The sequence below is a fragment of the Cyprinodon variegatus genome, unplaced genomic scaffold (assembly GCF_000732505.1).
Source record: "Cyprinodon variegatus isolate N-32 unplaced genomic scaffold, C_variegatus-1.0 Scaffold368, whole genome shotgun sequence".
In the NCBI taxonomy this organism is placed as follows: Eukaryota; Metazoa; Chordata; class Actinopteri; order Cyprinodontiformes; family Cyprinodontidae; genus Cyprinodon; species Cyprinodon variegatus.
Genome location: NW_015150821.1, coordinates 66,302 through 91,326, shown reverse-complemented (window position 1 = coordinate 91,326; position 25,025 = coordinate 66,302). Strand labels below are relative to the sequence as shown.

At 37.3% G+C, this 25,025-nt stretch overlaps 1 protein-coding gene across 1 annotated transcript in view; it reads right to left on the bottom strand.

Moving 5' to 3' along the window:
* Window positions 1–332: 332 nt before the first annotated feature.
* Window positions 333–25,025, bottom strand: part of abcc4 (ATP binding cassette subfamily C member 4) — a 62,884-nt gene continuing 38,191 nt past the window's right edge. Inside the window, exons 21-31 of the mRNA XM_015386413.1 lie at window positions 23,151–23,301; window positions 22,410–22,529; window positions 20,624–20,734; window positions 20,404–20,504; window positions 16,255–16,446; window positions 14,840–14,995; window positions 10,115–10,204; window positions 9,487–9,659; window positions 5,926–6,031; window positions 3,576–3,710; window positions 333–677 (exon numbers count right to left, since the gene is read on the bottom strand). Coding sequence (XP_015241899.1) covers window positions 600–677; window positions 3,576–3,710; window positions 5,926–6,031; window positions 9,487–9,659; window positions 10,115–10,204; window positions 14,840–14,995; window positions 16,255–16,446; window positions 20,404–20,504; window positions 20,624–20,734; window positions 22,410–22,529; window positions 23,151–23,301 — 1,413 coding nt within the window. The 3' untranslated portion in view covers window positions 333–599. The remainder of the gene's footprint in view (window positions 678–3,575; window positions 3,711–5,925; window positions 6,032–9,486; window positions 9,660–10,114; window positions 10,205–14,839; window positions 14,996–16,254; window positions 16,447–20,403; window positions 20,505–20,623; window positions 20,735–22,409; window positions 22,530–23,150; window positions 23,302–25,025) is intronic.

Here is a 25,025-nt window from a genome sequence, read left to right as displayed (position 1 = left end):
ATTACTGCTTGCTAAAGGGGGTATAAAATATTCTCATGGCTGGTAACATCAAAGAACATTGTCAGAACCAAAATGAGACATTGAACCAATACAGATAGTGTAAAGGAAAACTGTTCAATTAAAACAGCGAAATTATAAACAATCAATAGTCTGATGAAGGCACAATAATAACTGCAGATGCTACTGGCTTCACCAAAGCTTCTCTTGTTTTTCCACATCAAAAGAGTTCTAAGAATAATTTCTTTCTCTTCAGAATAATACAATTTATTGTAATGAATAACAATTTAATAACTGCATTATTTTTATCAAGAGCGCAAAGTAGAGGAAGATACACAATACACTTCTATAAACATAGCATCAGTTAATCAATAAACATTCATCCAGTTGTATGCAGTCAATGAGAGGCAAGGCCTGCTTCACAAAACTTCTCTGTTCCAGACCAAAAGTCTTTGCCGATCAATGCAGCGCAAACCAAACCTGTAAGCTTTGTGTGTTTCTGAAAACATTTCTGTGCACATCAACGAATCCAAGCATATCCAGGGAAAGATTCGGTGTCTGTTGTTAAGCACGAAAAAGGACCACAGGAACTCTCCAACCCGTCAAAGAGACGTCTCAAAGATGACACTGATGTCCTTGGTGCAGCACGTGTCACTCTCCGCCTTTCTGTTGGTGTGAACCTAAAAGCGGATTAGGGGGGTAGTGTCACATCACAGAATGTTAAGCACACTTTCCAAATATGAGCTAAGATCAGTTAAGGTGTGATTTAAGACGGGATCCAGTCAGAGCACGGTGAAGGGATTTCTCGTCCACTGAAGCAGGCAAAAGTGGCTTATTTACCTTAAGAAGCAGGTGTGAAATTTACAGGAAAAAATGTTGAAGATAATCATGGGAATTATTTGTGGAAGGATTTTTGTCAATTTATTAGCTTTAAAACTTGCAGAGTTTGATTAAGGTGCAGTCAAAGACGCACTATCCTAAATTAAGTTTTAATAGCATTCAGATACAGTACATTTAACGCAAATTGGAACCATAGTAAGAGGTCTTGTGTGTGCAAAAGAGAAAATGATAATCTATGGGGTGCATTTGCATTCAGTATACTCACTCTCACCCACCTAAATAAGACTGAGTGCACCTCAATACCTTTTCCTACTGAAACACCAGGTAAAACTTTTGTTTTAGTATCAATAGAGCTGTTCATTCAGGGCCTCAGGTCAGGTAAACAACATAAAAAATATTAATTTTGAACTCAAAATATCTGTATGTGAGAGTGGCATAGTGGAGTAGTATGCATAAACCTGAAAACAACATTGCAGTTGTGCAACATGGTACGCTTCATGCTCTGGTAATGTTGATTTGGGAAGACCTGAGACTGGAGAGCAAATTCATTTTCTATGGACAAAATTTATACTAAATGTACAGCCAGAAATGATCAATGTATATCGCTCTATTTTCTTAACTCGAAATCTAGATTTAAAATCCAGAAGAAAATATTGTATTGAGCTGTGGCAAAAAAAAAAAATAATAATAATAATAATAGGCAAAAATATGTCTCTAGATGAGTAGCAGTGCTTGGGGGAAAAAGGCAGTTCTACTAATTATTGACTCGTGGGTGGATACGAATATATGTCCCACTTTTCAGACTTGTGTTTGTAAATAATGTAGAAAACCACGTGCAATTTTCACCACATTACCATTATATGTACTTTATTGCGTTGGAAACCCATTCTAAGTGTAACTAGGCATGATGTTAAAGCATTTGCTGCCCCAAACAAATTTAGAAAAATTACACCAAAGTGGACTGGCTTGAAAAAGTTCAGTCTAGGCAACAGGATGTGCAAGTTTTCTAGAAGTTTCGTCTCTCATCCAAGAGGCTTCTTTAGTTCTAACTAGTGGTGGGGAGCACTGAGATTAATATACTGTAGATGTAACAAAGAAATAGGGGGGAGAGAAGGTGGCTTTCATCCCTGCCACCGGATTGGCCAATGAGTACGTTCTTCTTGGCCAAGGAGGTCCTCCTTGGCCAAGAAGAAGCCCCTTGGATGAGAACGTCTTCCAGAAAACTTCACGTACAGTTGCCTAGACTGGACTTTTTCAAGCTTGACAATGACCTGGATGACCGAGAATCTTCCGATACAGAAGTGGACACTTTCCAAAAGACACAGGAAGGCGTGAGGATGATTGGAGGGTAATAAGTGGGGGTGTGGTCATTACTATGGGGACCAACATTGCACAGATCTGACTAAATAGCGTGAGTACCTAAAATTTAACCCCATGCTGACAAATAAACATTGAAATGTTCAACTGAAAAACAATATTTATAAATGCTCATGATGCTTACAGCTCCAACCTGATTGGCAACAATTCGACAAGTTTACACAAATGTCAAAGTTTGCCTACGGTAGTTAATTTATCGGGTTTATCTGCAAATAAGTTCCGTGTTGATTTAGGGTTTAGTTAGTCTTCAAATATACAGGAGCTTCTTGTTTAGGAGGGAGAAAAATTTAATCTTAAAGGGGTGTGAATATTTCTGAAGGTAACTGGATTAGCAATCTTTAGAAAATAACCCCTTTTTGCTTCTCTCGGGGCTTGAGGTGTACCGTCTGCTCTTGGATTTGTTTTCAATGTGAACAAAAGAGTCAGAGGCTGATATCAGATTATTGAATGTATTTAAACCTTGACTGACAACTATAGAAACCTGACACACAACTTGTAGACAATCTCAGTATTTAATAAGTGGTGCTAGACAGTTTTAGATGCTGACGCAATCTGATCTGAGGGGGAAAGCCAACAATGTCGAAAAGAAAAAAACATAAGGGTTGGAACAATGCCCCCCCCAATCCGCCAGTGTGCAGGGTAAGACGATACCAAATAATGCCACAGTGTGCTGCGTCTTTGAAATCAGTATTTTACTCATTTCACTTCTCTGGCTGAGAAGATACAGCACCACTGATAAATTTGTGCGTGGGACAGAGAGAAAATGAAATGATGCTTACTTTTTTTTCTCATTTCACAAAGACCTGTTTGAAGTTGCTATATGGTATCTGTGGTCCCAGACAGATGCACATAAAATGGAATTGAACAATGAATAGCCAGCCCTTATCTGTTCAGTGTCTGAAGGGGAAATACATCACAAATGAATTTCACAGGAAAAGAAAAAAGTATATATATGGACATTCTCTATTACAGTAATCCCCATAGAAAGTTTATCCCGAATCGCGATGAAGTTAAACCCAATATTTCGGATACAGTGCAAAGAAAGCTGCTTTTCTAGACTCATCACATGAAACGATCTCAACATTATATTATGAGAAAAGAGATAATATGGAAAGTTTCTTTGATAAGATCGGCGGATCTGAATCTACAAAGAGCCAATTTCTCTTTTAAAATTAATGTTATGGTGTTGCAAGGCTGCAAGAAGACACTTTAAATTAAAATGGTAATCAAATTTCTTTGCTTTGTCAGGGTTATGGACATCTTTTGTTGCTGCTCGTATTATTTTGGAGTCTGGGGAGATTAGTGTGTGATGGCTGCTCGTTTATTTAGTGAGAGACCTGCACTTGGACAGAGATGGATACCTGTTTCGCTGTTTGCAGCAATGACGCAGCTTCGGCTTTGCCTGTCTGTTGGAGCATCTGGTAAAAGAGCCCATCCTGGTTCTGGAGCAGGATGTATGGCTCGTCATAATCCTGGATCCTGCCAGCATCCAGAACCTGCAATCACACACACATCAGAATAATTGGTGTGTGGGGCAACACATGTATACTTTACCTTAGGGAAAACTGACATTTCAGCTGTTTCACTGGATGAGTTGAGCATGCAGACGATGCAAACTTGAATGGGAGAAACAGTGGTTCAGTGTGCAAAAGGAACCATCCGTTTCAGGTGACTCAGTTGGCTTCCAAATACAGGCGCCTGTTTCTGCTTGATACGGCCCATAACAATGAGAGGAACCTGTTAGCAGAGCGAAAGTCTGCAGCGCTGACTCTGACAGACAGGAGATCACACATTTATCCATGTATTTATCCAGGCATTTGCAGAGGCCTAGAGGTGGTCCTCAGTCAAATCCAACAATCACACCCTCAAGGCACTGGAGAAAATTACCATCATTTCTGTGTCATGGCATGCTATGTAAACCACACAAAGAATAGTGCCAGTTCAAGCAGTTTAGAAAGGACTACAATTATAGCACAGACTAATTTAAACAAGCCCGATCCCCTTGCAGCACTAATAAACAGTTTGTCAACTGCGTTGGTAAGAAAGGGAGACTTCTGCAGCTGCTCTCATTATCAATTGTTGATGTGCAGAACCCTGGAACATGGAGTTTGCATCTTGAAGATTGTTTTTAATTTGTGAAAGTCGACTCACAGGGGGTCACAGTTTAGTTCTTCTCAGCACACGGGAGCATTTAACACAAGCGTAGGTGTGAAACAGTTCTCACTGCATGATATTTTGGCTTTCCTGAGGAATCGTCTAAGTGGCCACACAACCGTCAGGTCGAGCCCCGTTCTCCGTAGAGGATTAAAAAACACTGCCACAAATGCCACTAATTGGCACCTCAACAGGCAGTAGCAAGAAAGAGCCAAAGATCGAGTGTTACAAGTGTGGATTTAATAAAAGTGGAAGCTGTGTAGGAGGAATCAAGCCAGCTGTTGTAAAATAAGCGAATTAGATTGGTATGTTGGATGATGTGGCTTTAGTAATACAGATAGAAGCATCGACATTGTCAGAGCCAAAGGTGTGCAAGAAAAATAAATAAATAAAAGTTGCAATGAAGAACCTCTGCTGATGACAATTGGCTCAAATGTACATTCTGAACCAAGGAGGAACTTAATTTATTTCACATATTAAGGCAGTAGTAAGGTTAAGTGCGCTGGAAAGCATTCATGTCCAAATTCTACATTTTGTCACAGTATGACTACAAAGTTTAAAGTTGAAATATGTGATAGGCTGCATAGAGTAGTGCATAATTGTGAATTGGAAGTAAGACCTTTTTTTTTCTACTAAAATAAAACAGTGTAGCATGCATTTGTTTCAAACCTCCCTAAATCAGAATGCAGAAAAGGCTTACGCTTAGTGTTTTCTTTCGCCATAATCCCATTTGAATTTGGAGCTGGAATTTGGGCCCCTATAGTTTATATGCATCACAAGTGAACAAACTCCTTTTGAGGGCTCATGTCCTGTAACTTTTGTGTCTATACTCCAGCAGATCTGAATCACATAATCAAGTCACTAGCAAAAAGCTAGGATTGATTGCATGCTGAGGAGGTAATTTAGTAATCTTATTTAGGTGTGTTGGATCAACGACTGAAGTCAGATAACCTTGGTTCCATTTTACTGCTGGAAAATAAACCTTTACCACATGAATCAAGACCTTCTGTCATTAGCAGAATTTCTTTCAAGGTTTCCTTTTATCTAGATAAATAAAATTACCTAGTTGTTTACCTCTTATAGATGTGAAACTCTTTAGATCAAGTTTCATGTATAGAGTTGGATTTCTGCCAGAGCATTTTGCAAGTTAGCAAAGAAGTTCTGCCTTAGTTTCTTATGAGCAGAGAACTTTCATTCATTTTGAAGTTTTTCCCTATATGGCTTGTGGCAAATCAGAATAAACCTTTTATTATTACAATTTTATTTTAACACAGCCTTTTCTCTTTTCATAAAGGCCAGATTTGTGGAGTGCATGACTAACAGTTGTTTGATTCACAGATTCTCCCACCTGTGGATCTTTGGAGTTCTTCCAGTAGTCAATGGGCGGGAGGTGGGATACAAAATCTACAATTTTGTCAGATGAAATATTTTCGCGATTAGAAACTCTTTTTTTTTTAATGGCCTGTTTTGTGTTATTAATCTTAGAAGAACAAATATATCAATTTAAAACAGGAATTGGAGTCCTGGACAATGGAAATTTCCTGCGATTTTACTTACCAGTATTCTGTCACAGTCAATGATAGTGTTGAGCCTATGAGCAATAGTCAGGACTGTGCACTCTTGAAACTTGTTCCGGATGGTCCGCTGGATCAGGCTGTCAGTTCTAAAGAAGAAGGGAACACAACACCTGAGAACACAAAAAACTTCTCAGCCTACAAAGCCTTGGGCAGGGATTTCACGCAAGCCAGAACAATGGCTCATCAGTTGCAAAATATGTGCAAGAAAAGTAGCAGAAACAAATGAAGACTGTCAGGCTTTTTAACTTGACAGAATTCACCTTTTTTATTTCAGTATGTGGGTTTTCTTACTGTCATCGCATCAAAGTGAAACAAAAAGTCTAATATTTAGACAAATTCAAACCTTACTAGCACTAATATTGAAATTAATTCTGAACTGAGGATGTATCTTTAATGTGATCTGATTTACGTAAACGCTGTATCTAATTTCCCATAATTTCATTAAGGGTTTTACATTTCAAGGCAATGACAAACCAGGTCAACAGGCCATTATACATTTCTCATAAACCTTTACAAACCGCTTTGGCTGAAACTAAATAGAGTTATTAAGGTCTGGTGTCCTTGAAGTTAAGAGCATTAACTTTTAAACACAAAACATTGAAACAGAGCACAATTCAGAAGTATTTTACAAGCAAGAGTAGTCAGTCCATTTTAAAAAGCTTCAGTTTGAAGTCAGTTTGAGTCATAAGGCCATATAACATATAACTTTATAATTTACATCTATAAAATGTTAACTAAAAACTAAAAAACTTTAAAAAAAACAAAAAAAAAAACATTTTTGATTATGGAGAACCAAGTTGGATTAATACCATTAAACAATTAAAAAATGTTCTTGATGTTCAAAAAAAGGTTAAATACCTTGGTTAAGGTATTTATTAAATAGATAGTGAAGATGATGAGACACTGTTGTAAGCTGCTCAGATATCATTGTTTGCAAGTTCAGCATTTGTTTAACCTTTTTCATTGAATTGAAATTGGTTTTCTTTAATGCACACAGCTTTATACTGATCAACTTTTCATCTTACAATAATGCATCATGCAGAGGTTGCATGTTGCAGACAATGGTTACAATGAGAATGTCAAGTGTTGTGGATGTTGTTGAGGACCCAAACGCAGGGTAGTCAGAGGCAGAGATGAGTTCTTGCAGATTTAATTTAAAAACAAATGGCAACAGAAGCATACAGCCAAAAACAATAAGCAGGAAACCAAAAACCAAGAGAAGCCAGGGAGAAACACACATGAGGAGCAAGGTAATGAAGAGAATTCAGCACTGATGAACTGCAGAGGAGGAGTATATATAAGGGAGACAGAACCAAGAGAGGAATGATCAGTTAAGTGGGAGCAGGTGTGGTCAGAAGCAGCCAGAAAGGAGCTAAGGGGAAAGGAAAGAGGCACTAGGGGGCAACAAAGAGTAACCAGGTAAAACAGGGTTTTACTGTAACTAGAAAACAACTTAAATAAGGCTAAAGGGGAACAAAATCAATTACTATAAAAATTAGGAATAACTAAGGGGAAAACTAGAGGATAAGAGAAGGAACTGGAGATAACTGAAGCCATGGAACACAAAAAGGATAAGAGAAAGAATATCTAACTAAAACTAGAGCAAGGAATAAATAATAATGAAAATACTAAACAAAAATGAATAACAAGGTATAACTAAGAACTCAAAAATTATATAATATATATAAATGCTTATTTTTACACATCTAAAAGCACATTTGTTGACCTTTTTAGGCCTGTAGTTTCTTTAATTTAATTATTTAAGAAAAAGAGTCCTTATAAAATATATTAATATTCAGGGATAATATTGGATGGTTAATAAATGTAAATGTACAAACTTTACCTTAGTTTTATAATACCCACATTTTCTATAATTTTTTAACATTTAATGATAATTAACTTCCACCTTTTAATAGATTAAAAGCCTTAACTGGCATTATGGTATTGAAATTATTGTAGCTATAATCAGACTGATGCACAATCTACAGAGCTCTTTTTAAAATCCTGATTAACAACAAAAAAATAAAAAATAAACTCAACTGTAATGCTACACTAAAACCACATGGTATAGAAGCTACAGAAGCAATTGGTTTAGAAGAAAAGTCAATGGTTAAAGGTCCTGCAGCGTGTTTCGAGCAGTGCTCTTGACGCATCTGAGCAGCTGAAGTAGCCCCTCATGAGCTTCTGAGCATCTGAGGTTCTTCACAAGCAGCAAAAGCTGGAGTTGGAAAAAAACGGAACTTTGCTGCTCGATGCTTCACATCAACCAATGAGATACTCCATTTACACTACCCTTGAAAAACCGATCCATGCTGAGACCGGTCTGAGCTCGGATCTGTTAACCAGGCCGAGCTTGGTTCTGACGACCGTTTACACATCATGCTATCTCGGTTTCAGGACTCATCGCCTCCTAGTGATGATCTGCGGTATTACTGCCAGTATTGAAGGAGGAAATCAAGCAGTTGGTGGCAGTAATGCACCAAAAGTTGTTTGCCAACCGCCATAAAACACAAGAATGAGAAGACGAAGAAGGAGGGAATCAAGCAAATCAAAATGTTGAGTGGAGAGGATTTTGATTGTTGTTTATAGTTGTTCTTCTTCTTCTTGTTATCAGAGAACCGAGCCGAGCCCACCTCTGGAACTGGTCTGTGTCTAGCTCGGTTCAGTTTGTTTGCTTTCCATTTACACACGATAAGTTATCTCAGTTACTGAGCTCGGACCGGTCTCGCCACGGTTTTTCAAGGGTAGTGTAAATGGGATAAGAGAAGCTGGTCTGAGGCTGGCAGGGAGGCAAAGTGTGGCTGATGCAGAGCGCTATGATCACTCCACTAAAAAAGTTTATTAATGCCTAAATTAAATTTACTTAAAATGTCGAAACCTGCCAGCAAAATATGTTCGCTTTATTTATCCTGATGCCTGCAGTTTGTCGCACGGATATGAAAATGGCCAACATCTCCCTCCAGTCGCCACGAATAATAGCGGAAACCCCCCAGCTACTGCAGGGACCTTAATGTGTGCAAGCATAAAAAATGAATCCGCAGAAGATTTTAGGCTGCCAGAGGTGCGTCTGAGTTGAACGTAGCATAGGAGCACTCTTAGAAATGTTAAATAATTTGATTTGTCATTTATTATATATAAACCAGACCATGGATTGGTCATTGTCAGCAACTTAACAATAACCTAACAGAACAAAGAAAAAAATCTTTTAAATCCTAAAACAGGTAGACATGGACTAATTATAGTAGGCATCCCCTGGCTACAATACATTTCAGATTTTTCTCTTTCAAAGGACTGAAAATTAAAAAAAAAAATGTGCTGAATGTCCTTGGATAAATGTAAATTATTAGGAGTCAATGGAAATTATGAGCAGTCAATGGAAAACGGCTATACTGCCAAATAATGTATGTCGTATTGTATATTGTTATGTTTCAGATTTTTTTTTTCATTATTATCAACCTGAAATGTCTTCGTGTTAACTGACAACCCAGACAGGGAAAATACTGTCTTTATATATATATTTTTTTTAATGCTGTTTTCTAACCTCGGGTCCACATTTGCTGTAGCTTCATCAATAACGAGGATTCGGTTTTCCCTTAGGAGGGCCCTGGCCAGACACACCAACTGCCTCTGACCCATGCTGAAGTTGGAGCCTGACTCAGTCAGCACTGTTTCCAGCTTGTTGGGCAGCTCCTCCACCACCGCCTTCATCTGCACCTGCAGAGAGAGAGCACAGCCCCAACCCCTCATTACTTCAGCATAAAGGTGCCCTGTGGAGATCTCTTTAAAGAGCCACCCAAAGACACCCATTAACCGGCTGGCACAATGCAGAGCCAGGTCCACTGATGACCTTGGCCAGTGCTCTCTTGTGGCCAGCCTTTAACTTTAATCCAGGCCACCAAACCCATTCAGAGGCAGGACCAGGAGCTGCAGCCCTTCACTGTGGGGGGAGCCTTCATCATGCTTGCCCTGACTGACCAAACACATCTTCCCTTGCACTTTCAATGGTTCCCCGTTACAAGCTGCACATTGAGCTGGGCCCCATGGCCCTAATGGGATTTCCCCCATGACTTGTGGCGAGCAGGGAGGCTGAATGGCAGCATTGTACATAGGGACAGAGGGATCCCCCCTGGGATGGTGAGGGGGAATCATTCAGAGCCACGCTGGAGTACCTCTTGGAGTGCATTCCACAGGTCCTCATCTGTGTGCTGCTTGAAAGGGTCCAGATTCTTCCTCATGGTGCCCGTGAAGAGTACTGGGTCCTGTGGTTAGATGGATATAGAAAGAGAAGGCCATAGCCAGTTAAAATAATAAAGGTGGTGGGGGTTGTATAAAAGGGTTAAAAACAGGATTTATAGAAGACTGAGAGGCAATGTGTGAAGGGAGATGTTCACAAAGGACTTGCTTCGCTGCGGCGCTCTATTCAGTGCTGATCCTAACTATGCTGAAATATATTGACCTTCCTAGACAAAAATGACATCTTGTATACAGGGTTTGATAGAAAATCAAGGGTTTTATGTTGTTCATAAAATTATAACATGATTCTAGATGTAACAAGCTTCTCATAACATATTTTTCCTATGGTGGCAAGTCAAAAAACAAGGGAAATATAAAAAAAAAAAAAAAAAACAATTGCACAAAAAACACAAGCAGATTTTTTTTTAAGAAAACCTGACTACAACAATCAGCAAATTTACTTTAAAAGACGGCCAGGGAAGCATAAATCAACAACAATAATAATAATATGCTAAAGTAACAAACCTTTTTCTCAGATGTCCTCTTAAAATAAATTACAACATGCATCACAATAAGGTTTGTTTGTCTGATACAAAGTATGAAAGACTGAAAATAACTTTAAGAAGGTAATAGATGTTGACAGCACAACCTTTTACCTTTTAGATTTAATATATTTAAGGCTTTGATGTTGTTTTTCCATTAGCTGTAAATGAAAAATAATTTAAGGCTTTAAAATATCTGTGTATATTGCTCTACATGTTGAGTTTTACTTAGTAAATTGAGTTACTGATATAGTTTTATTTAAAAAAATTAAATTAATTTAATAAGTCTGTGTATAGTTCAATTTGATGTTGATAAAACTGTAAAATATTAACTTATATTTAAAAGGCTCCTTTTAAGGTTACTTAAGGTTACCTTACAATAAAAAGTAAAAAGGTCAAATTAAAAAGAAAACCAAAAATAATAACAGTATAATGGGGCTAATCAAGACAAAAATGCTTTTCTGAACAGATGTGTTTTCAGAAATGGGAAATGGTTGTAAAGTTTCTGATGTCTTCTGAAGACCAGAGGCAGATCAGCTACTGCAAAGACCCCGTAGTGCTCAGACAGAATGGTTGCACAATGAGATTGAGAGAGGAGGCTGACCTGAGAGACCCGGAAGGAACGTTAATGAGAAGGATGTTGGACAGGTGCGAGGTGATAATTGGCCTAAAATGTATAAATGTATAAAGGAAGATTTTGAATTTGTATCTGATTGGAAGACAATGGGGCTAATGCAGTCTACTGTAGGTGAAATGTGATTGGCTGGTTGTATTGTTAAGATGGCATTGGCAAAAAAGTTCTGGATCAGTTGGGAGTTTATACATGCTTTAATGTGGAGCAGGGAGTTATGTGACAAGAATTAAGATCAGGATTGCAGTGGTGGCAAGAGTGATGGACGGATAGAGGTTGTTAGTATTTTGCAAGTAGAAGTTGGCAGACAGAGTGTATTGTTGATGTGCTTTTGGAAAGATAGAGTGCTGTCAACTAGCATGCTTCAAACAAAACAGGCTTAAACTGGAATGCAACCGGACTTCAGCTCAGTTTTTTTTCTGAAGAGGTTTTTTGTGCAGCCCAACAGAAATGACGAAGACTTCTCTAAAGTCTGGTTGCTTTTCAACTAAAGTTTTTTTATTGCTATGACCCAGATGACTGACACATGCAAAGGAAGTACTGTATTGCTTTTAATAATCTTCAAGGGTCTTTGGCCAACCTAACTTTGCAGTTCCATGAAAACATATATTGTATCATGTTTATTTTTGAAAAAGAAAACAAGTGACATTCTATGCTATGTTTTCATTTGGTGCTGTTCTACAGTTTCTTTTTATTTTGCAAGAACACGATTCAGTGGGAATAAATCACAATAAAACTAGCTGACATTTGCTAAATAAACAAAATCAAAGGAATATTGTATAAGTTGAGTTTTTTTTTTTTTTTTCCTGGATAAAATATAAATGGATTATCTTTGAGTCCTTTTTACTGAGGATCAGCGGAAAATATTTCCTTTTTATTAAAGCTGCCAAGATTGTAAAGTTTGATAATCAATGGTATAAACTGTTGTAAATTATTTACTAAAATTATATATATATGGTAAAAGACATCAAAAAAAGCTTCAGACTCATGTCTGTCTTTAGTTAACCTTCTTTGCACCTAAAATTGCAAATAGTTTTCTATTATACCTTTGTAGTTAAATAAATTGTATACAAATACATCATACTGAATACTAGTCCTATCACAGCAGCTTAATGTAAGGTGTTTGATCCTCTTTTTATATATTTATTTAGGATTGATTTATCATGCAACAATCACTGGTAGGATTATAGTGGATCTAATTAACATGCCTGAAAAAAGATGATAATGATATGTCAAACAAAGGTGATACAGAGCAGCAGGCATGTTAATCAAGATGCTATGTTTCCATCTTATCTTTCCCAGTGTCAAATGTTTTACTGCAGATATATATCTGACCTCAGTTCTAAACACAATGCATTTATTTTAAAACTGCAAGATTAGACCAGTAAGAAACATGAAGATAATAATCAGTCCAAAAAGTTACAGGTCTGGCATCATGGTTAGAGGCTACTTTACAAAATATACCGCAATAACTTTTTTGATACATTCTTCAACATTGTAACACTTTATTTGGATTTTATGAAATGTTAACCTAAGGCAGTCCATAGTTTTCAAGAGAAGGGGAATTTATTGAAAGTATTTTAAAGGTTTTTTGGTTTAAAATCTGTTAGTTTGTGCATTTGCTGTTCATGTCCCAAATGTTACACTTATAAGAACCCTGTTGTGCTCTATTTGCATCTGTTAGATTTTGCCGTTTTTGTTAAAAAAAAAAGCTTTAAAAATTATATTTTAATTCTGAAATTAGCAAAGAAGTTTCTCTCTGACCTTGACCATGTTCTAAATAATTAATATAGACTGCCATTGAATAATATCCGTTCCCATAGTTTGATAGGAAAAAATATATATTCCCAAGATTACGAGGATTTTATTTGTAAAAAATTTGAAAGTCCTGTAATATTTGTTTTACACCTAACCATCATGCTCTACAATTGCATAAAATATGATTACAGTTGTATTGTGATCAATATGTTAAACATTAATAATAATTTCACAAGGCGTGTTAAATAGTCCAGAGATGGACAAAGCAGCAAAAATAAAAAATGTTAAAAATGGAATTTCGCATTTCGACAAGTCATATCCCGTAGCGTCAAAAGGGTCAAGACTAACAGCTCAATTTTTCTTCCACAATAATACACCTTTCCAACCCTAATCACTGTTACCTGTGCCTTCCCAAAATGTTCCACCTCTTCAACTCCAATAAGCTTTTCCCTCTGTCACCAAAATACCACCTTGTCATAAAGCCAGACAAAGTCCCAAAGCAGACTAGTTCTGTGACACACTTTAATTGAGGATTCAGTGTAAGGTTGGAAAACTGCTTTCAAGCACAGCTTTCCATGCGCCAATTATGTGCTCCAGCAGTTCCAAGCCCTCTGTTTGCCACAGAATTCATGTTACACTAAGACATTCCTGAGGGTTCAATAGAGACTGAAATGGATCCTTTTTAATTCCATATGCTGTTATAAACCTATCAGAATCGAATCTCATCAATGGAACTTTATAGTACAGGTTTGACTTTAAATAGGTCCAGGTAAAAGTAGGGCAACCACTTTTTTATCAAAGCAAAAAGTTATCTTTTGATTTATCTGTGATATTTACTAAAATATATTTTAAAGTATTCAGATGAATTTACTTACCGGTATATAAAATGATACGCATTTTGCAAAGTTCTGCCTACATAATCAATATGTCGCACTGTATGTGACAGATAAATGTACAGTTGAAGTTCTGGCTCATAACCTGGCACTTTTAAAGTCTTCACTTTAGAAGTCGGAGGGAATAAACAAAATCCAATCAAACACGCATCATATCCACCTCGCATCCATCTCTAACTAGTTTAGACGAAAAAAGTGAAACTTCATCTGAAGAGGCAGATATGCCAGAAACCTATCAACTCCACAGAGAAGCATTAATGAAATTGTTTTTGGGCATCTTGGCTACAGCAGAAATGTTTCAGACTTGGGCTAAGTGACAGTGTTCGCTGGGACTCTGACTGCGAGGATGGGGAGCTTCTTTTAAGCGGCTTTCCCATGTTTGGGGGGTAGAGGGCTAATCCTCTGTCAGGGATGGGGAACTGCTCTCTTCACAGTACAGGCCGTGGGAGTCTTCTCCCCTCCCTCCACTCTGACACCCACCCGCAGGCTGGCATTTTCTTAATGCCGTATCAGTTTCAACAAGCGGAAATAAAGTTAAACTGTCTCAAGGCATCAGTTTGTCTCACTTTCAAAAATCCCCAGAGACGACTGTAATTCTCCTCACTTGTTTTTGCTTTTAAAAAGTCAGGTGGGCAGAAAAAAAAAGGCACCAAAGCAAGGAGATGTTACCATCGTATCTCAATCATAAAGAATCAGTCAGACACTTTATCTATACTATCCAAGCAAAAATTAAGTAGTGTTAGGAAAGAACCAAGTTAAAAAGAGTACTTGTTTTATTTTATCTTTTTTTCTTTTAGGAAGAAGCTCCTAAGGAAAATACAGTTTTCAATGGCGCACCTGTGGGATAATCGACATTTTCTGGCGCAGCGTGTGCAAACCGATCTCTGAAGTCAGAATGCCGTCAATTGTTATCCTTCCCTCAGGTTCTGCCAGTCGAAACAAGGCAGAGATGAGGGAGCCTTTACCAGCTCCGGTGCGTCCAACAATCCCAACCTACAGTGAAAGGAAAGAATATTTCAGAGCACATCCTTAAAACTCAACAAATCCATAAGAAAGAAACTCTTACTCAAAGCATAACACGTTAACTGAAAGCCACTTCTGTAAGGAAGAATGTAATTGGCATATTAAATAAAATTGGGGAGATCTTTTACTTTTATACTGTTTTCTATATACAAACAAAAACACATATTGACATCAGTCAGCCATTACTTTCTGATTATGGAAGGGTGAAGTGAATAACACTTATAATCTCTTCATAATGGCCAAAGAAAAGAAATAAAGGATGTCTTTACTTTGATAAAGATCAACTGAGGATCTTTATCAAAACAAAGTTTAATTGAACCAGGCCTGACAGGAAGCATCAGTATATGGCCGTTGTTGCCGCTCCCAAAACCCTGGTATTTTCTTAATGCCTAGTTTGAGCTGTAAATCAATACCATAGCTTGAGAGCCTGAGGACTCAGGGTTCATTTCAGCATTACCTCAACAACGGTAACGTTTACAGCATTAAGCACTGTAAAATGCAATGTTTTAAGCATTTTAAAGACTAAATTAGGATGTGTTTCTGGTAACAATATCAAACCGAAGACACGTTACTCAATCATGTGACAGGGGTGTTACAGTATATATTTATATATATATATATATATATATATATATATATATCTTGACAATTTAAGTTTTCCTTACAACTGTTTTTAGTTTAAGGCTAGAGAAAAATTTCTTAAAGCTGCAAGGTGCAGAAATAAAAAGGTGGCAGGGGAAATAGCATGAGCACCGCCTTTTAACCCCCCTGGGCACGCTGCAGAGGTCCCTCCCATGGGCTGTCAGAGCCAGAGACTTTTCACTTATCAGCCCATCCATTGTGAAATCAGCTGCCCTGGCCAACCATAACCATGCAAAATACACCCCCTGCATTAAACACAATTTCAATCATCCTTAACCATCTCCCTTTTGCCTTCCTTTGCTCCTCTCTCTTGGCCTCTCCTCTCTCTTATACTGAATAAACAGTTGTCACCTTCAGGTAGCTCAAAATGCAAATTGGAAACAAATGGATCCACTTGAACAGTCTTAATTACATGATATGTATTCCATGAATCACAAATGGTATAGTCCTGAAGATTCAGCAGCACAATATGATGTCCCTTTAATAATTGATTAAAAAATAATGGCACATAAAAAACAGAAAACACAGCACGCCTCCCAAACTGGCAGCATATCAAGTCATGCACAGGTGAATGTCAAGACTATAACCTTTTCTTTGGATGCGAAGACAATACTGAGGTTCTTTAAGACTAAAGGCGTGCTGTCGCTGTAAGAAAAGCTAACGTTGTCAAAGGAGATGGAGCCCTTCTGGGGCCAGTCTGCAGGAGGCTTTTTGTCCGTCTCCCAAGGTGCTTCGCTCTCCAGTTCAGCATACTCAACCACTCTCTCTACAGATGTCATCTAGAGAGAATAACACAGAAACTTTATGCAAATTTAGTTTAAGAACTTTGCTTATAACTATTTTTACAATATAAATTGGCACACTCTAAAATCTAACCATCCAAATCAGAATCAGAATCAAGTTTATTGCCAAGTAGGTTTGCACTTACAATGAATTTGACTTGGTGTTGATGTTGCAGACAAATTATATTATATATATATATATATATATATATATACAGAATACAGAACCAATAGCTATATACAATATAAAACATACAATACACTATATACAATGTATAATATATAGCTATATACTATATACACAATAGACTGAGCTGTGTGGAGGCTGCAGCACCTCAGACTGGAAGAAAGTGAGAAAAGTGGTGAGAAAAGCAGAGAGGATCATCGGAACATTTCATCCCAGCGCTGTGTGTCCCGAGCCCGTAACATCATCAAAGACCCCTCACACCTCTACCGTGGACTGTTCTCCCTGCTGCCTCCTGGAAAGAGGCTTCACAGCATTGGATGCAGGTCCAGCAGATTCTTCAACAGCTTCTCCCCCTCTGCTGGGCTTTCTTGGTGAGGGAGTTGATGTTCAGGTCCCACTTTAGGTCCTGTGAAATGAAAGTTCCCAGGAAGCGGAAAGACTCCTGGGACTCCAAAAGGGGGAATCTAGATTCTGATGAAAAAATTTATCATCTAAAGCTAAATTAGTCTAATCACTGATTGGTCAATGCATTTCTACTACTTTATCAAAAATATTTATACACATATTAAGAAGATGAACCAGATCTGAGAAAATACAGATGGATTAGGACTGAGTTTTGACCTACAAGATGCTATGGACAATGCAGAAGCAAAGTTTTGAGCAACTGAACTATGGATCGATTCTACTTAACCCTTTGAGTCCTATGCCAATTACATACTCGTATGATGAGGTACCTTATTAAACCATTACAAATTGCGAGTATATTTTGTGATAAATTGGTTGATTTTGATATATTAATCTTACTCTCACTTGTTAATGAGAGAAGGTATCTTGGTGTATTATAAAATTTTTAGCATGAGAAAAGGAATCATTTTCATCACTATAAAGTTCTGTCTGTAAAGAGTATAACTTCTTAGAGGATATGCCTCAGCTTTGTTTATTGCCCGTCTATCGGTATTGCATAGATTATGAAAAAGTAATGCTTTCCTTCATATGTGGATATTTGTAACATGACAAGAAAAAACCTTCAACATGTCTCTCCAGAGTTGTTTTGAGTATTTTACAGTTCCTTAAAGAGTGGAGTCTTTCCAAGAATGTAAAACTTGTAGACATCGAAAAAAAATTATTTAGCAAGATATTGCCCTTTAAATGTTGGCCTTCTCCACAGTAATCCAAGAAAAAAACTGTTTCTTTAACTGGAGGGTAACAAAAGTTACCTCTCAACAATGTTTGTCAGAAGCCCCAGTGCTGCTGATGGCACCATTTTTGAACTATCACATCTAATTTGCTATGTAGAGATAACTTATATTGCTGTATTACAATATATGTTTGCATTAAAGTGACAAAATTTTTCATCTGTTCAAAATCCCACAGTTTTTCAGAGGAGATTCTGAAAAGAATGGCATTGCAAAAAATTCTCATTAAGAGAAAGACATTTAAATAGAATATTGACAACCAGGAATGGTGACCAGATGATCCAATGTGTACAGTACTGTACCACATTTTTCTCTTCTGCCACCATGTCAACCAAAATTTAAACAATGTTCCACGTTTGACTGGGTTTAATAATAAAAAAGAAGCATTTTTCCTAAATGTAACAAAGCAGAGCTGCAGTCATTCTTACCAAGCTGCCCCGGCTGTCAATCCAAATACTCTCTCACTCTGGTCAGAGTTTATTTCAATCTGCAGTGATGCTTTAGGCATGCAGGGTTTGTTATGCTGGGTCATTACCCATAATCTGACTTCTGATTTTTTTATACATTTCAATGCTATTGCTCTTCTACACGTTACAGTTTCTAACCCTTTGACATAATTTTTCCCAGCAGTAGGCTTTTAATCTGAGCCTCTATTGGCTTCCATAACTGAAAAAAAAATGATTTTGGTGCTGATTCTCCTCTACAGGCAGACTTTACTCAATGAAACCAGTATGAGCCACGCAGCAGGTGTTTGTAGAATAAAATGGAGTCAGTGCTGCACTACATGGGGGATGAAAGAAATGGAGAAAATGCATGACTACAGACTTTAAAGAGCGCTTTTTAAAGTGACGTTATATTACCAAAAAAATGCCAAAAACCTTTTGATCATGTTAAAATAAGGTCAAATGCACAAAGCGGCCCAACTGATAATGTGCTGATAGTCCTTTTTGATCCTAAATAGAATTCCAGCTCTGAGCGCCATGAGCAGACATGAACAGACGTGTGCGTCCTCTGCTGGCAGTACTGCAGAACTCTCAATAAACCAGATGGCAATGATGGGCTACATGCCCAACTCCACTACTTCCTAAACTTCACCCAGCTCCAAACTGATTAATCCAGGTGTTTCTAGCCATTCTCGTCATGGTTACAGGGGTAAAACACGCCTGGATTTATCAGTTAGTCCAGTAATGAAAGACTGGAAATAAAAGGAGCTGGCCGAATATCAGGAAGAATTGGAATTGGTCCCAATGATGTGGCTACTTTAAAGAGTCATACTGTCATGCGATGCCTCTCGTTAAAGCTGCAGGTTGGAGTGGTTGAGGACCTACCAATTTTAATCACATAAACTTTAAGTTCTAGTAGTGAATCCTCTCCAGAGCCTCCTATGAGAGCATCATGGAAAATAAAATGTGCGTCCCTAACCAATGTAAACAGGAAAACAGATTCAAGTAGAAATATTTAAATACATAAAAATAAGTCATTGACTAAAACCTTGTCATAGAAATAAATGTATATTTAACGTATTAATATGCTGTTTCCCTTCTCTAGGTGCATGGTTGATGCGCCCTGAATTGAATCTGATCTTAAGTATTCTTAAGTGCTTAGTCCTGCACTCCCTTGCTTGTACCCATTGCACACATGCGCAGTACGAAACACCGAACAAGCACTGCTGTTACTGCAAAGAGCTTTGTTTACTTAGAAACAATGCGAAAACAAGGGGTATTATAGAAAACTTATCAATTATATGAAAGCAGAAAGTTTTGATATTTAAGAAAACTTATAACCTGACTATGCCCCTTTAAAGAGTTAAGAATTAACGAGAGGAGGGTTTGGTTAAACCCCCAGAAGAGAGTAAAAATGCTAATATTGTGAATAACAACATGCACTTTATTGTATTACAAAAAAATAGGTGTATGCACTTGGCAGTTAATCAAGGTTAAGGTGAAGCGACAGCCACATAACCATATCCCCTCCATCACCGCCAGCACACCACACCTAAAACAGACACACGCTACAACAACCACCACTACCTCTCAGCTCAATTATGCATGTTTTAGCACCTAACAATAAAAATATATTTTTTGCCAGTGGTTCTTCTTTCTGCCTTGTCCATAGCGTACAGAAAAGTATTGAAAGCCTAAATAATCTGTTGACTATTTTTCAATTAACTGATTAATAATCCAATAGAAAAAGGTGCCTAATAGAAGATTCCTTAGGTAATGTTAACCAGATAAAGTAAAAGTAATGCTGACTTGAAGAGTTTGAATAGATCATATTCAGCCAATTTTATTTAAATGCGAAATACAACAATTAACTGCTCTGGATGGGAAGTCCTTTAAGCAAATATATTGTTTTAGATTCAGTACACAACAGCTAACTATTATGTCAATAACTGATCAATCCCAGTTAATTTAATTAACCATTTTAGAAAACTGTAATCTGTTGTTATATGGAGTTCATGAAGGGAGTAAGTGATATTAAGGGGTCTTTTTTGTAATAGCACCACTAGAATTTGAAGCTACTTTCATCCCTGCATACTGTATATGTAGACATATATGTAGATGATCTCACCAGATTCTCAATCTCTGCACTCTGTCTGACTCCCCACTGAAACATGCCTGTAAGCGTCACAGCATAGGACAGAGCCAAGCCCACAGCACCTGGTTCCAGGCCTTTAACACATGTAAAAAAGGAAAATAATGTGAATTAGCTGCTGTGTTCTAACAGGCAATATCTCAGATATAAATAATCCTCTACAAGTTAGTGCATGTGTCTGTGACCAATACAATACCATCCCTGAAGTACAGGCAGCCAAAAGCTGTAATTGTGACAAAAATGCAACAAATTCCATCGAGACGCACAGCAAACCACCGTGAAGTGGTCAAGAAGAGGAACCAGGCTTCTGTAGGTAAAAAGATACCATTTGCATGTTGTCATTTGTATAATTTTTTCATAACATAGCGATATTAAAAAACATTCCGAAATGCAGCACTTATAAGAATCAAACATTTTGGGTACTATTCACAGTATCAAAAGGTTATTCAAGTTTACTCTTTAATAGCTTAGAACCAAATTTGACAGAATGTCTGGCCGGTAATCTGAAAAGGAAGGTCTTCGAAAGCTAACAGATTAAATGCCATTGGCCAGTAAAATATTATAAATCCCACAAGCTGGTTTGAAACCTACAGTAAGTTATTCTAGTTTCTGGAAGTATGTGTACACACTCTTTAAGTTTTAGATAACTTGAGCTATGCATCTAAAATCATGTCCAAAAAAATGTTTTCTTTCTTGCATATCTAAATGCAATTTTTAATATTGGAGATCTTGGGTATAATTCATAGCTGACCTCACTCATGTTGTGAACAAAAATTGTGCATAATTAAAAATCTCTAGTCAAAAGCATTGTGATACTCTTACCCTTTTAGTATGCAAATGTAATAATTGATCCAAAACAGGACCAAAAGTGCCAAACTAAATTATTTGAATTTTATGACGAATTTCACCGTATAAAACACATTTCTATATGTAGCCTTACAAAAAAATTTTCAGCTTTCGGAATTTTGACTATATATTTTCTGTGCAGATCCAGCTATTTCTACTCTCCTCCAAGTCCTTACACACATAATTAAGGATGTTTTTAGCCTGCCCCTACACTTCCAATACTTCATTGCAAAGCTTATCTTATTAGCTAACATATCAATCGAACTTAGATCGGTCACTTGAGAGTTGAGTTTGAGCTGCGCAGACCACAGTGACCCATAGACTTTTCTTACATGCAGGATTTTCTGAAGTATTCTGGATACTGACAATGTAACTTATGCTTGATTTTGGGAGCAAACAGATTGCTGAATAAGCCAACGTAACAAAGCCTATCTATAATGCAGATAAATGTCACTAGACACTATTTGTCTAGTGATTTTACTTTTCCATGGAAAAAAATCAGCTTTGGTGGATTATTGTGACAGGAAAATTTATTTTATGGGGAATACAACTGGATAATACTTTCTGTAGAATGTTATGGAACAAAAATGAGCCCATCTGGACATGGCAGAACATGCTTTTGAATGGCAGAAGAGGGGGGAAAAAAAGGTAAAAAGGGAAAATTATGGGTTCTAATTTGATGACAGTTTACAAATATTTTTTGTGGAGAATAGCTGGATTACAATTGAGATGACGGTCAATTTCTGTAGGTTGGCCTTATTCTAAAGAGGCACAACATGTTGGGTTTTTTTTTCACTAATAAACTAGAGGAACAAAATGGGAAGTTAAAACGACCCGAGGCCTGGAGGTGGGAGCTAAGGGATTAAGGGTGTATCATATTTATGCAACCAGGTTATTACACCTTACAAGCTTTTTACCGTACTATGTTACTGCATGTACATTTTTTAAATCATTCATTACTGTCTCATTGTAATAAGTGTGTCTTTTGCAACCAATCTTATAATAAGCATAACAAATCAAACAGTATGTGAAAATTCATAAATACATTTTTCCTATATACAAGCTAGTCGACCCAAGGGTAAATCAAAATTATTACTTTTTTCCACTATAGCTTAAATGTAATTGATTAATCTCACCTGAGTGAAGATCTAGATACTTGTGAAATATTCGCTGGAACTGATGTTGAACCCTGAAGGCACGAATGGAGCTCAGCCCTTGGAGGGAGGAAGAAAGATGGGAGAAGACGGGACTCCGCACTTTAAGAAATGTTAAAAAAACAAACGTTAGGAAGCAAACAACCAAGGAAAATTTCTGTTCAACTAATAAATCAAGACACCACTTAAAAGTGCAAAATAATCGTTTTATCTCAAAAAACAAAACAAGAAACCGTATTTTGTGTCTCCAGCAATAACTTTCAGTTGTAGTTGTGAATATTTTCTGGTGTGCTTGTTGATAGATGTTGAGTGCTAAATAATTACCTCCTAAATACATGTAGCCTATTTACTCCTTCAGGAAAGCACTTTTCAGCCATCTTTTTAATTTATAGTTTAAATTAACAAAGATTGTATTTCATCTGCTCCAATTTTCTAGTCTAACAAAGTCACTGATAAACTCTAGATATTTCCTTTTAGCCTAAAGCTTATATTAAAAGACAAACTATGGCCTAGTCATGCCATATTGGCACTTTTGCCGTTATATGTGATGTCATGTACTCTAATCTCTTGAGGAAATTGCTTGTGGTCGAGTCCTCGGTATCTGTCTGCTAAAACAGTAGCTTTCAATTGTAGTCCACTAGCATTCCTGTGGGCGACACCCACCTACCACCACAAATGGAAGAGTCAATAAAGTATTAGTTTACACCAAAACAGTTCAGTTACTTGTAGATTCAAGCCGCTTGATATCCCTGGAGGTCTGCAGGAAATAGTGTCTTAGGAACAGGAAGACGGCAAGCAGAGGGACAACTGGAATAAGGATCCCGGGGATTATGACACCAGCTATCGCAATAACTCCGATGACTTGCAGGAACACCTGAAAAAGAGAAGTCGAGGTCAGAGGCCAGTATTTAAGGAGCAATCTGCTGATTCTTGTGAGTTTGGAGGACTGAGGTCTGCTTCTTAAAACAGAGTAAGAGAAAATATCTTTCTTCTTCATGTGAGAACATTTGTTAAGTAACAGCAGGTTGTGGGGTCTGGCTTATGTGACTCACAGCATGAAAGGAAAATGATCGCTGCGCTAATTCTCACTTAGTAGCAGGTGAGAATTTACCACTTGGCCACATTGGCCTCATATCCTTGGCTCTCTTGGGCTTTCCCTTCAAGGCTTCTGGCCTGTAAGCCTCGCTGGCAGAATAGCCAGCCAATAGGCATGGCCACAGCGAGTGGCAAAGAGCTCTGGGAACCACACTGTGGGTGTCTGATACATTACAGTGTAACTGCACAGTCCTCAACAACACGGTGACTCATCACCTTTGTTAATGGGTCTGTGACACATCTAAGCCAAGAGACCAGTGGTGCCTGAACAGGATTGGTGGCAATGACTCTGACAGCAACCAACAGGACCGCACCATCAGAGTAGAAAGCAAAACAAGGATCTGATTAAGAACCATAAAGACTACAGGCATCAAGAGGGAAAGAAACCTGGATGAAGCAATGTGATCAATAAGAAAGTACTTATTCACTGTATATTTAAGCTGACAGATGGTTTAAGGATTTTTTTTTGACAACTTGACATTTAACTGAGATGTGGACCTTAATTTGCATATAACCCCAGAATCCACCTATATCCTAATGCCACAAAACATAATACAGTATTAAAAAGATACAAAAATGAGTCCCACGCTTTAAAACTTCACACACATAGCGTAACTTTCTAAGACGGAAAAAAAACCGTTTGATCTGAGTTTTAAGAGCAAATTAGGGGTGTTACAAAGGACAATTACATATGAATAAAAACGCTCCCCCTTTTTATGTTTTAACAGGTAGAATAACATCTGTTTTTATTTTTACTCACCTCAAATTTAACTTAAATTTAATCATTATAATTATTTTTTATTTTAAAGGAAAGTCAATCAAAATGTAGTCTTTTGAAACCAGGTAAATAGCACTTTACTTGAGGATGGCTGGACATGTTGGAGCAGAAGCCAACTGTATATATCCACAGTAGCAGCAATTACTTATCCAGTTGTTTTATTACCAGAAAGTCTATAAATCGTCTGTCTTTGCTCATTTACTCGTACTGAGTACTCCAAGGCTGCTACAATATAGAACAGTAGGAGGCTTATCCAGTGCTTCTGTAACCAAGTGTTGAAAATAAGAGAAAAAGCAGATAGAATATGATTTGAAGCTTAAACCACTTACTTCACCAGATGAGGTTATATTTTCACAGCAGATTACTTTTAAAGATAAACTAGGGGATGTTTTGATATTGTGAGATCTCTGGTTCCTCAATACATCTTTAGTATTAATAATTTTTCCTAATATATTTGTAAGATTCTTTTCATTGTTGTCCCTTAAATAGAATTAGATTAAAATCAAAAGTAAATATTTGGTCAAACACACAATTACACACAATATGAAAACCATCCAACTTCAAATTAGAAACTTTTTTTGAGATGAATCCCAAAAAGTAAAGATTAGGATCACACTCTTACCTTTAGCGGTTTCAGACTACCCCCGAGAGACGAAAATTTAATTTACCACCTTAATTGTGGATTTTATCTGCCACTTATGCGCAAATTTAAGCATGATCACTTT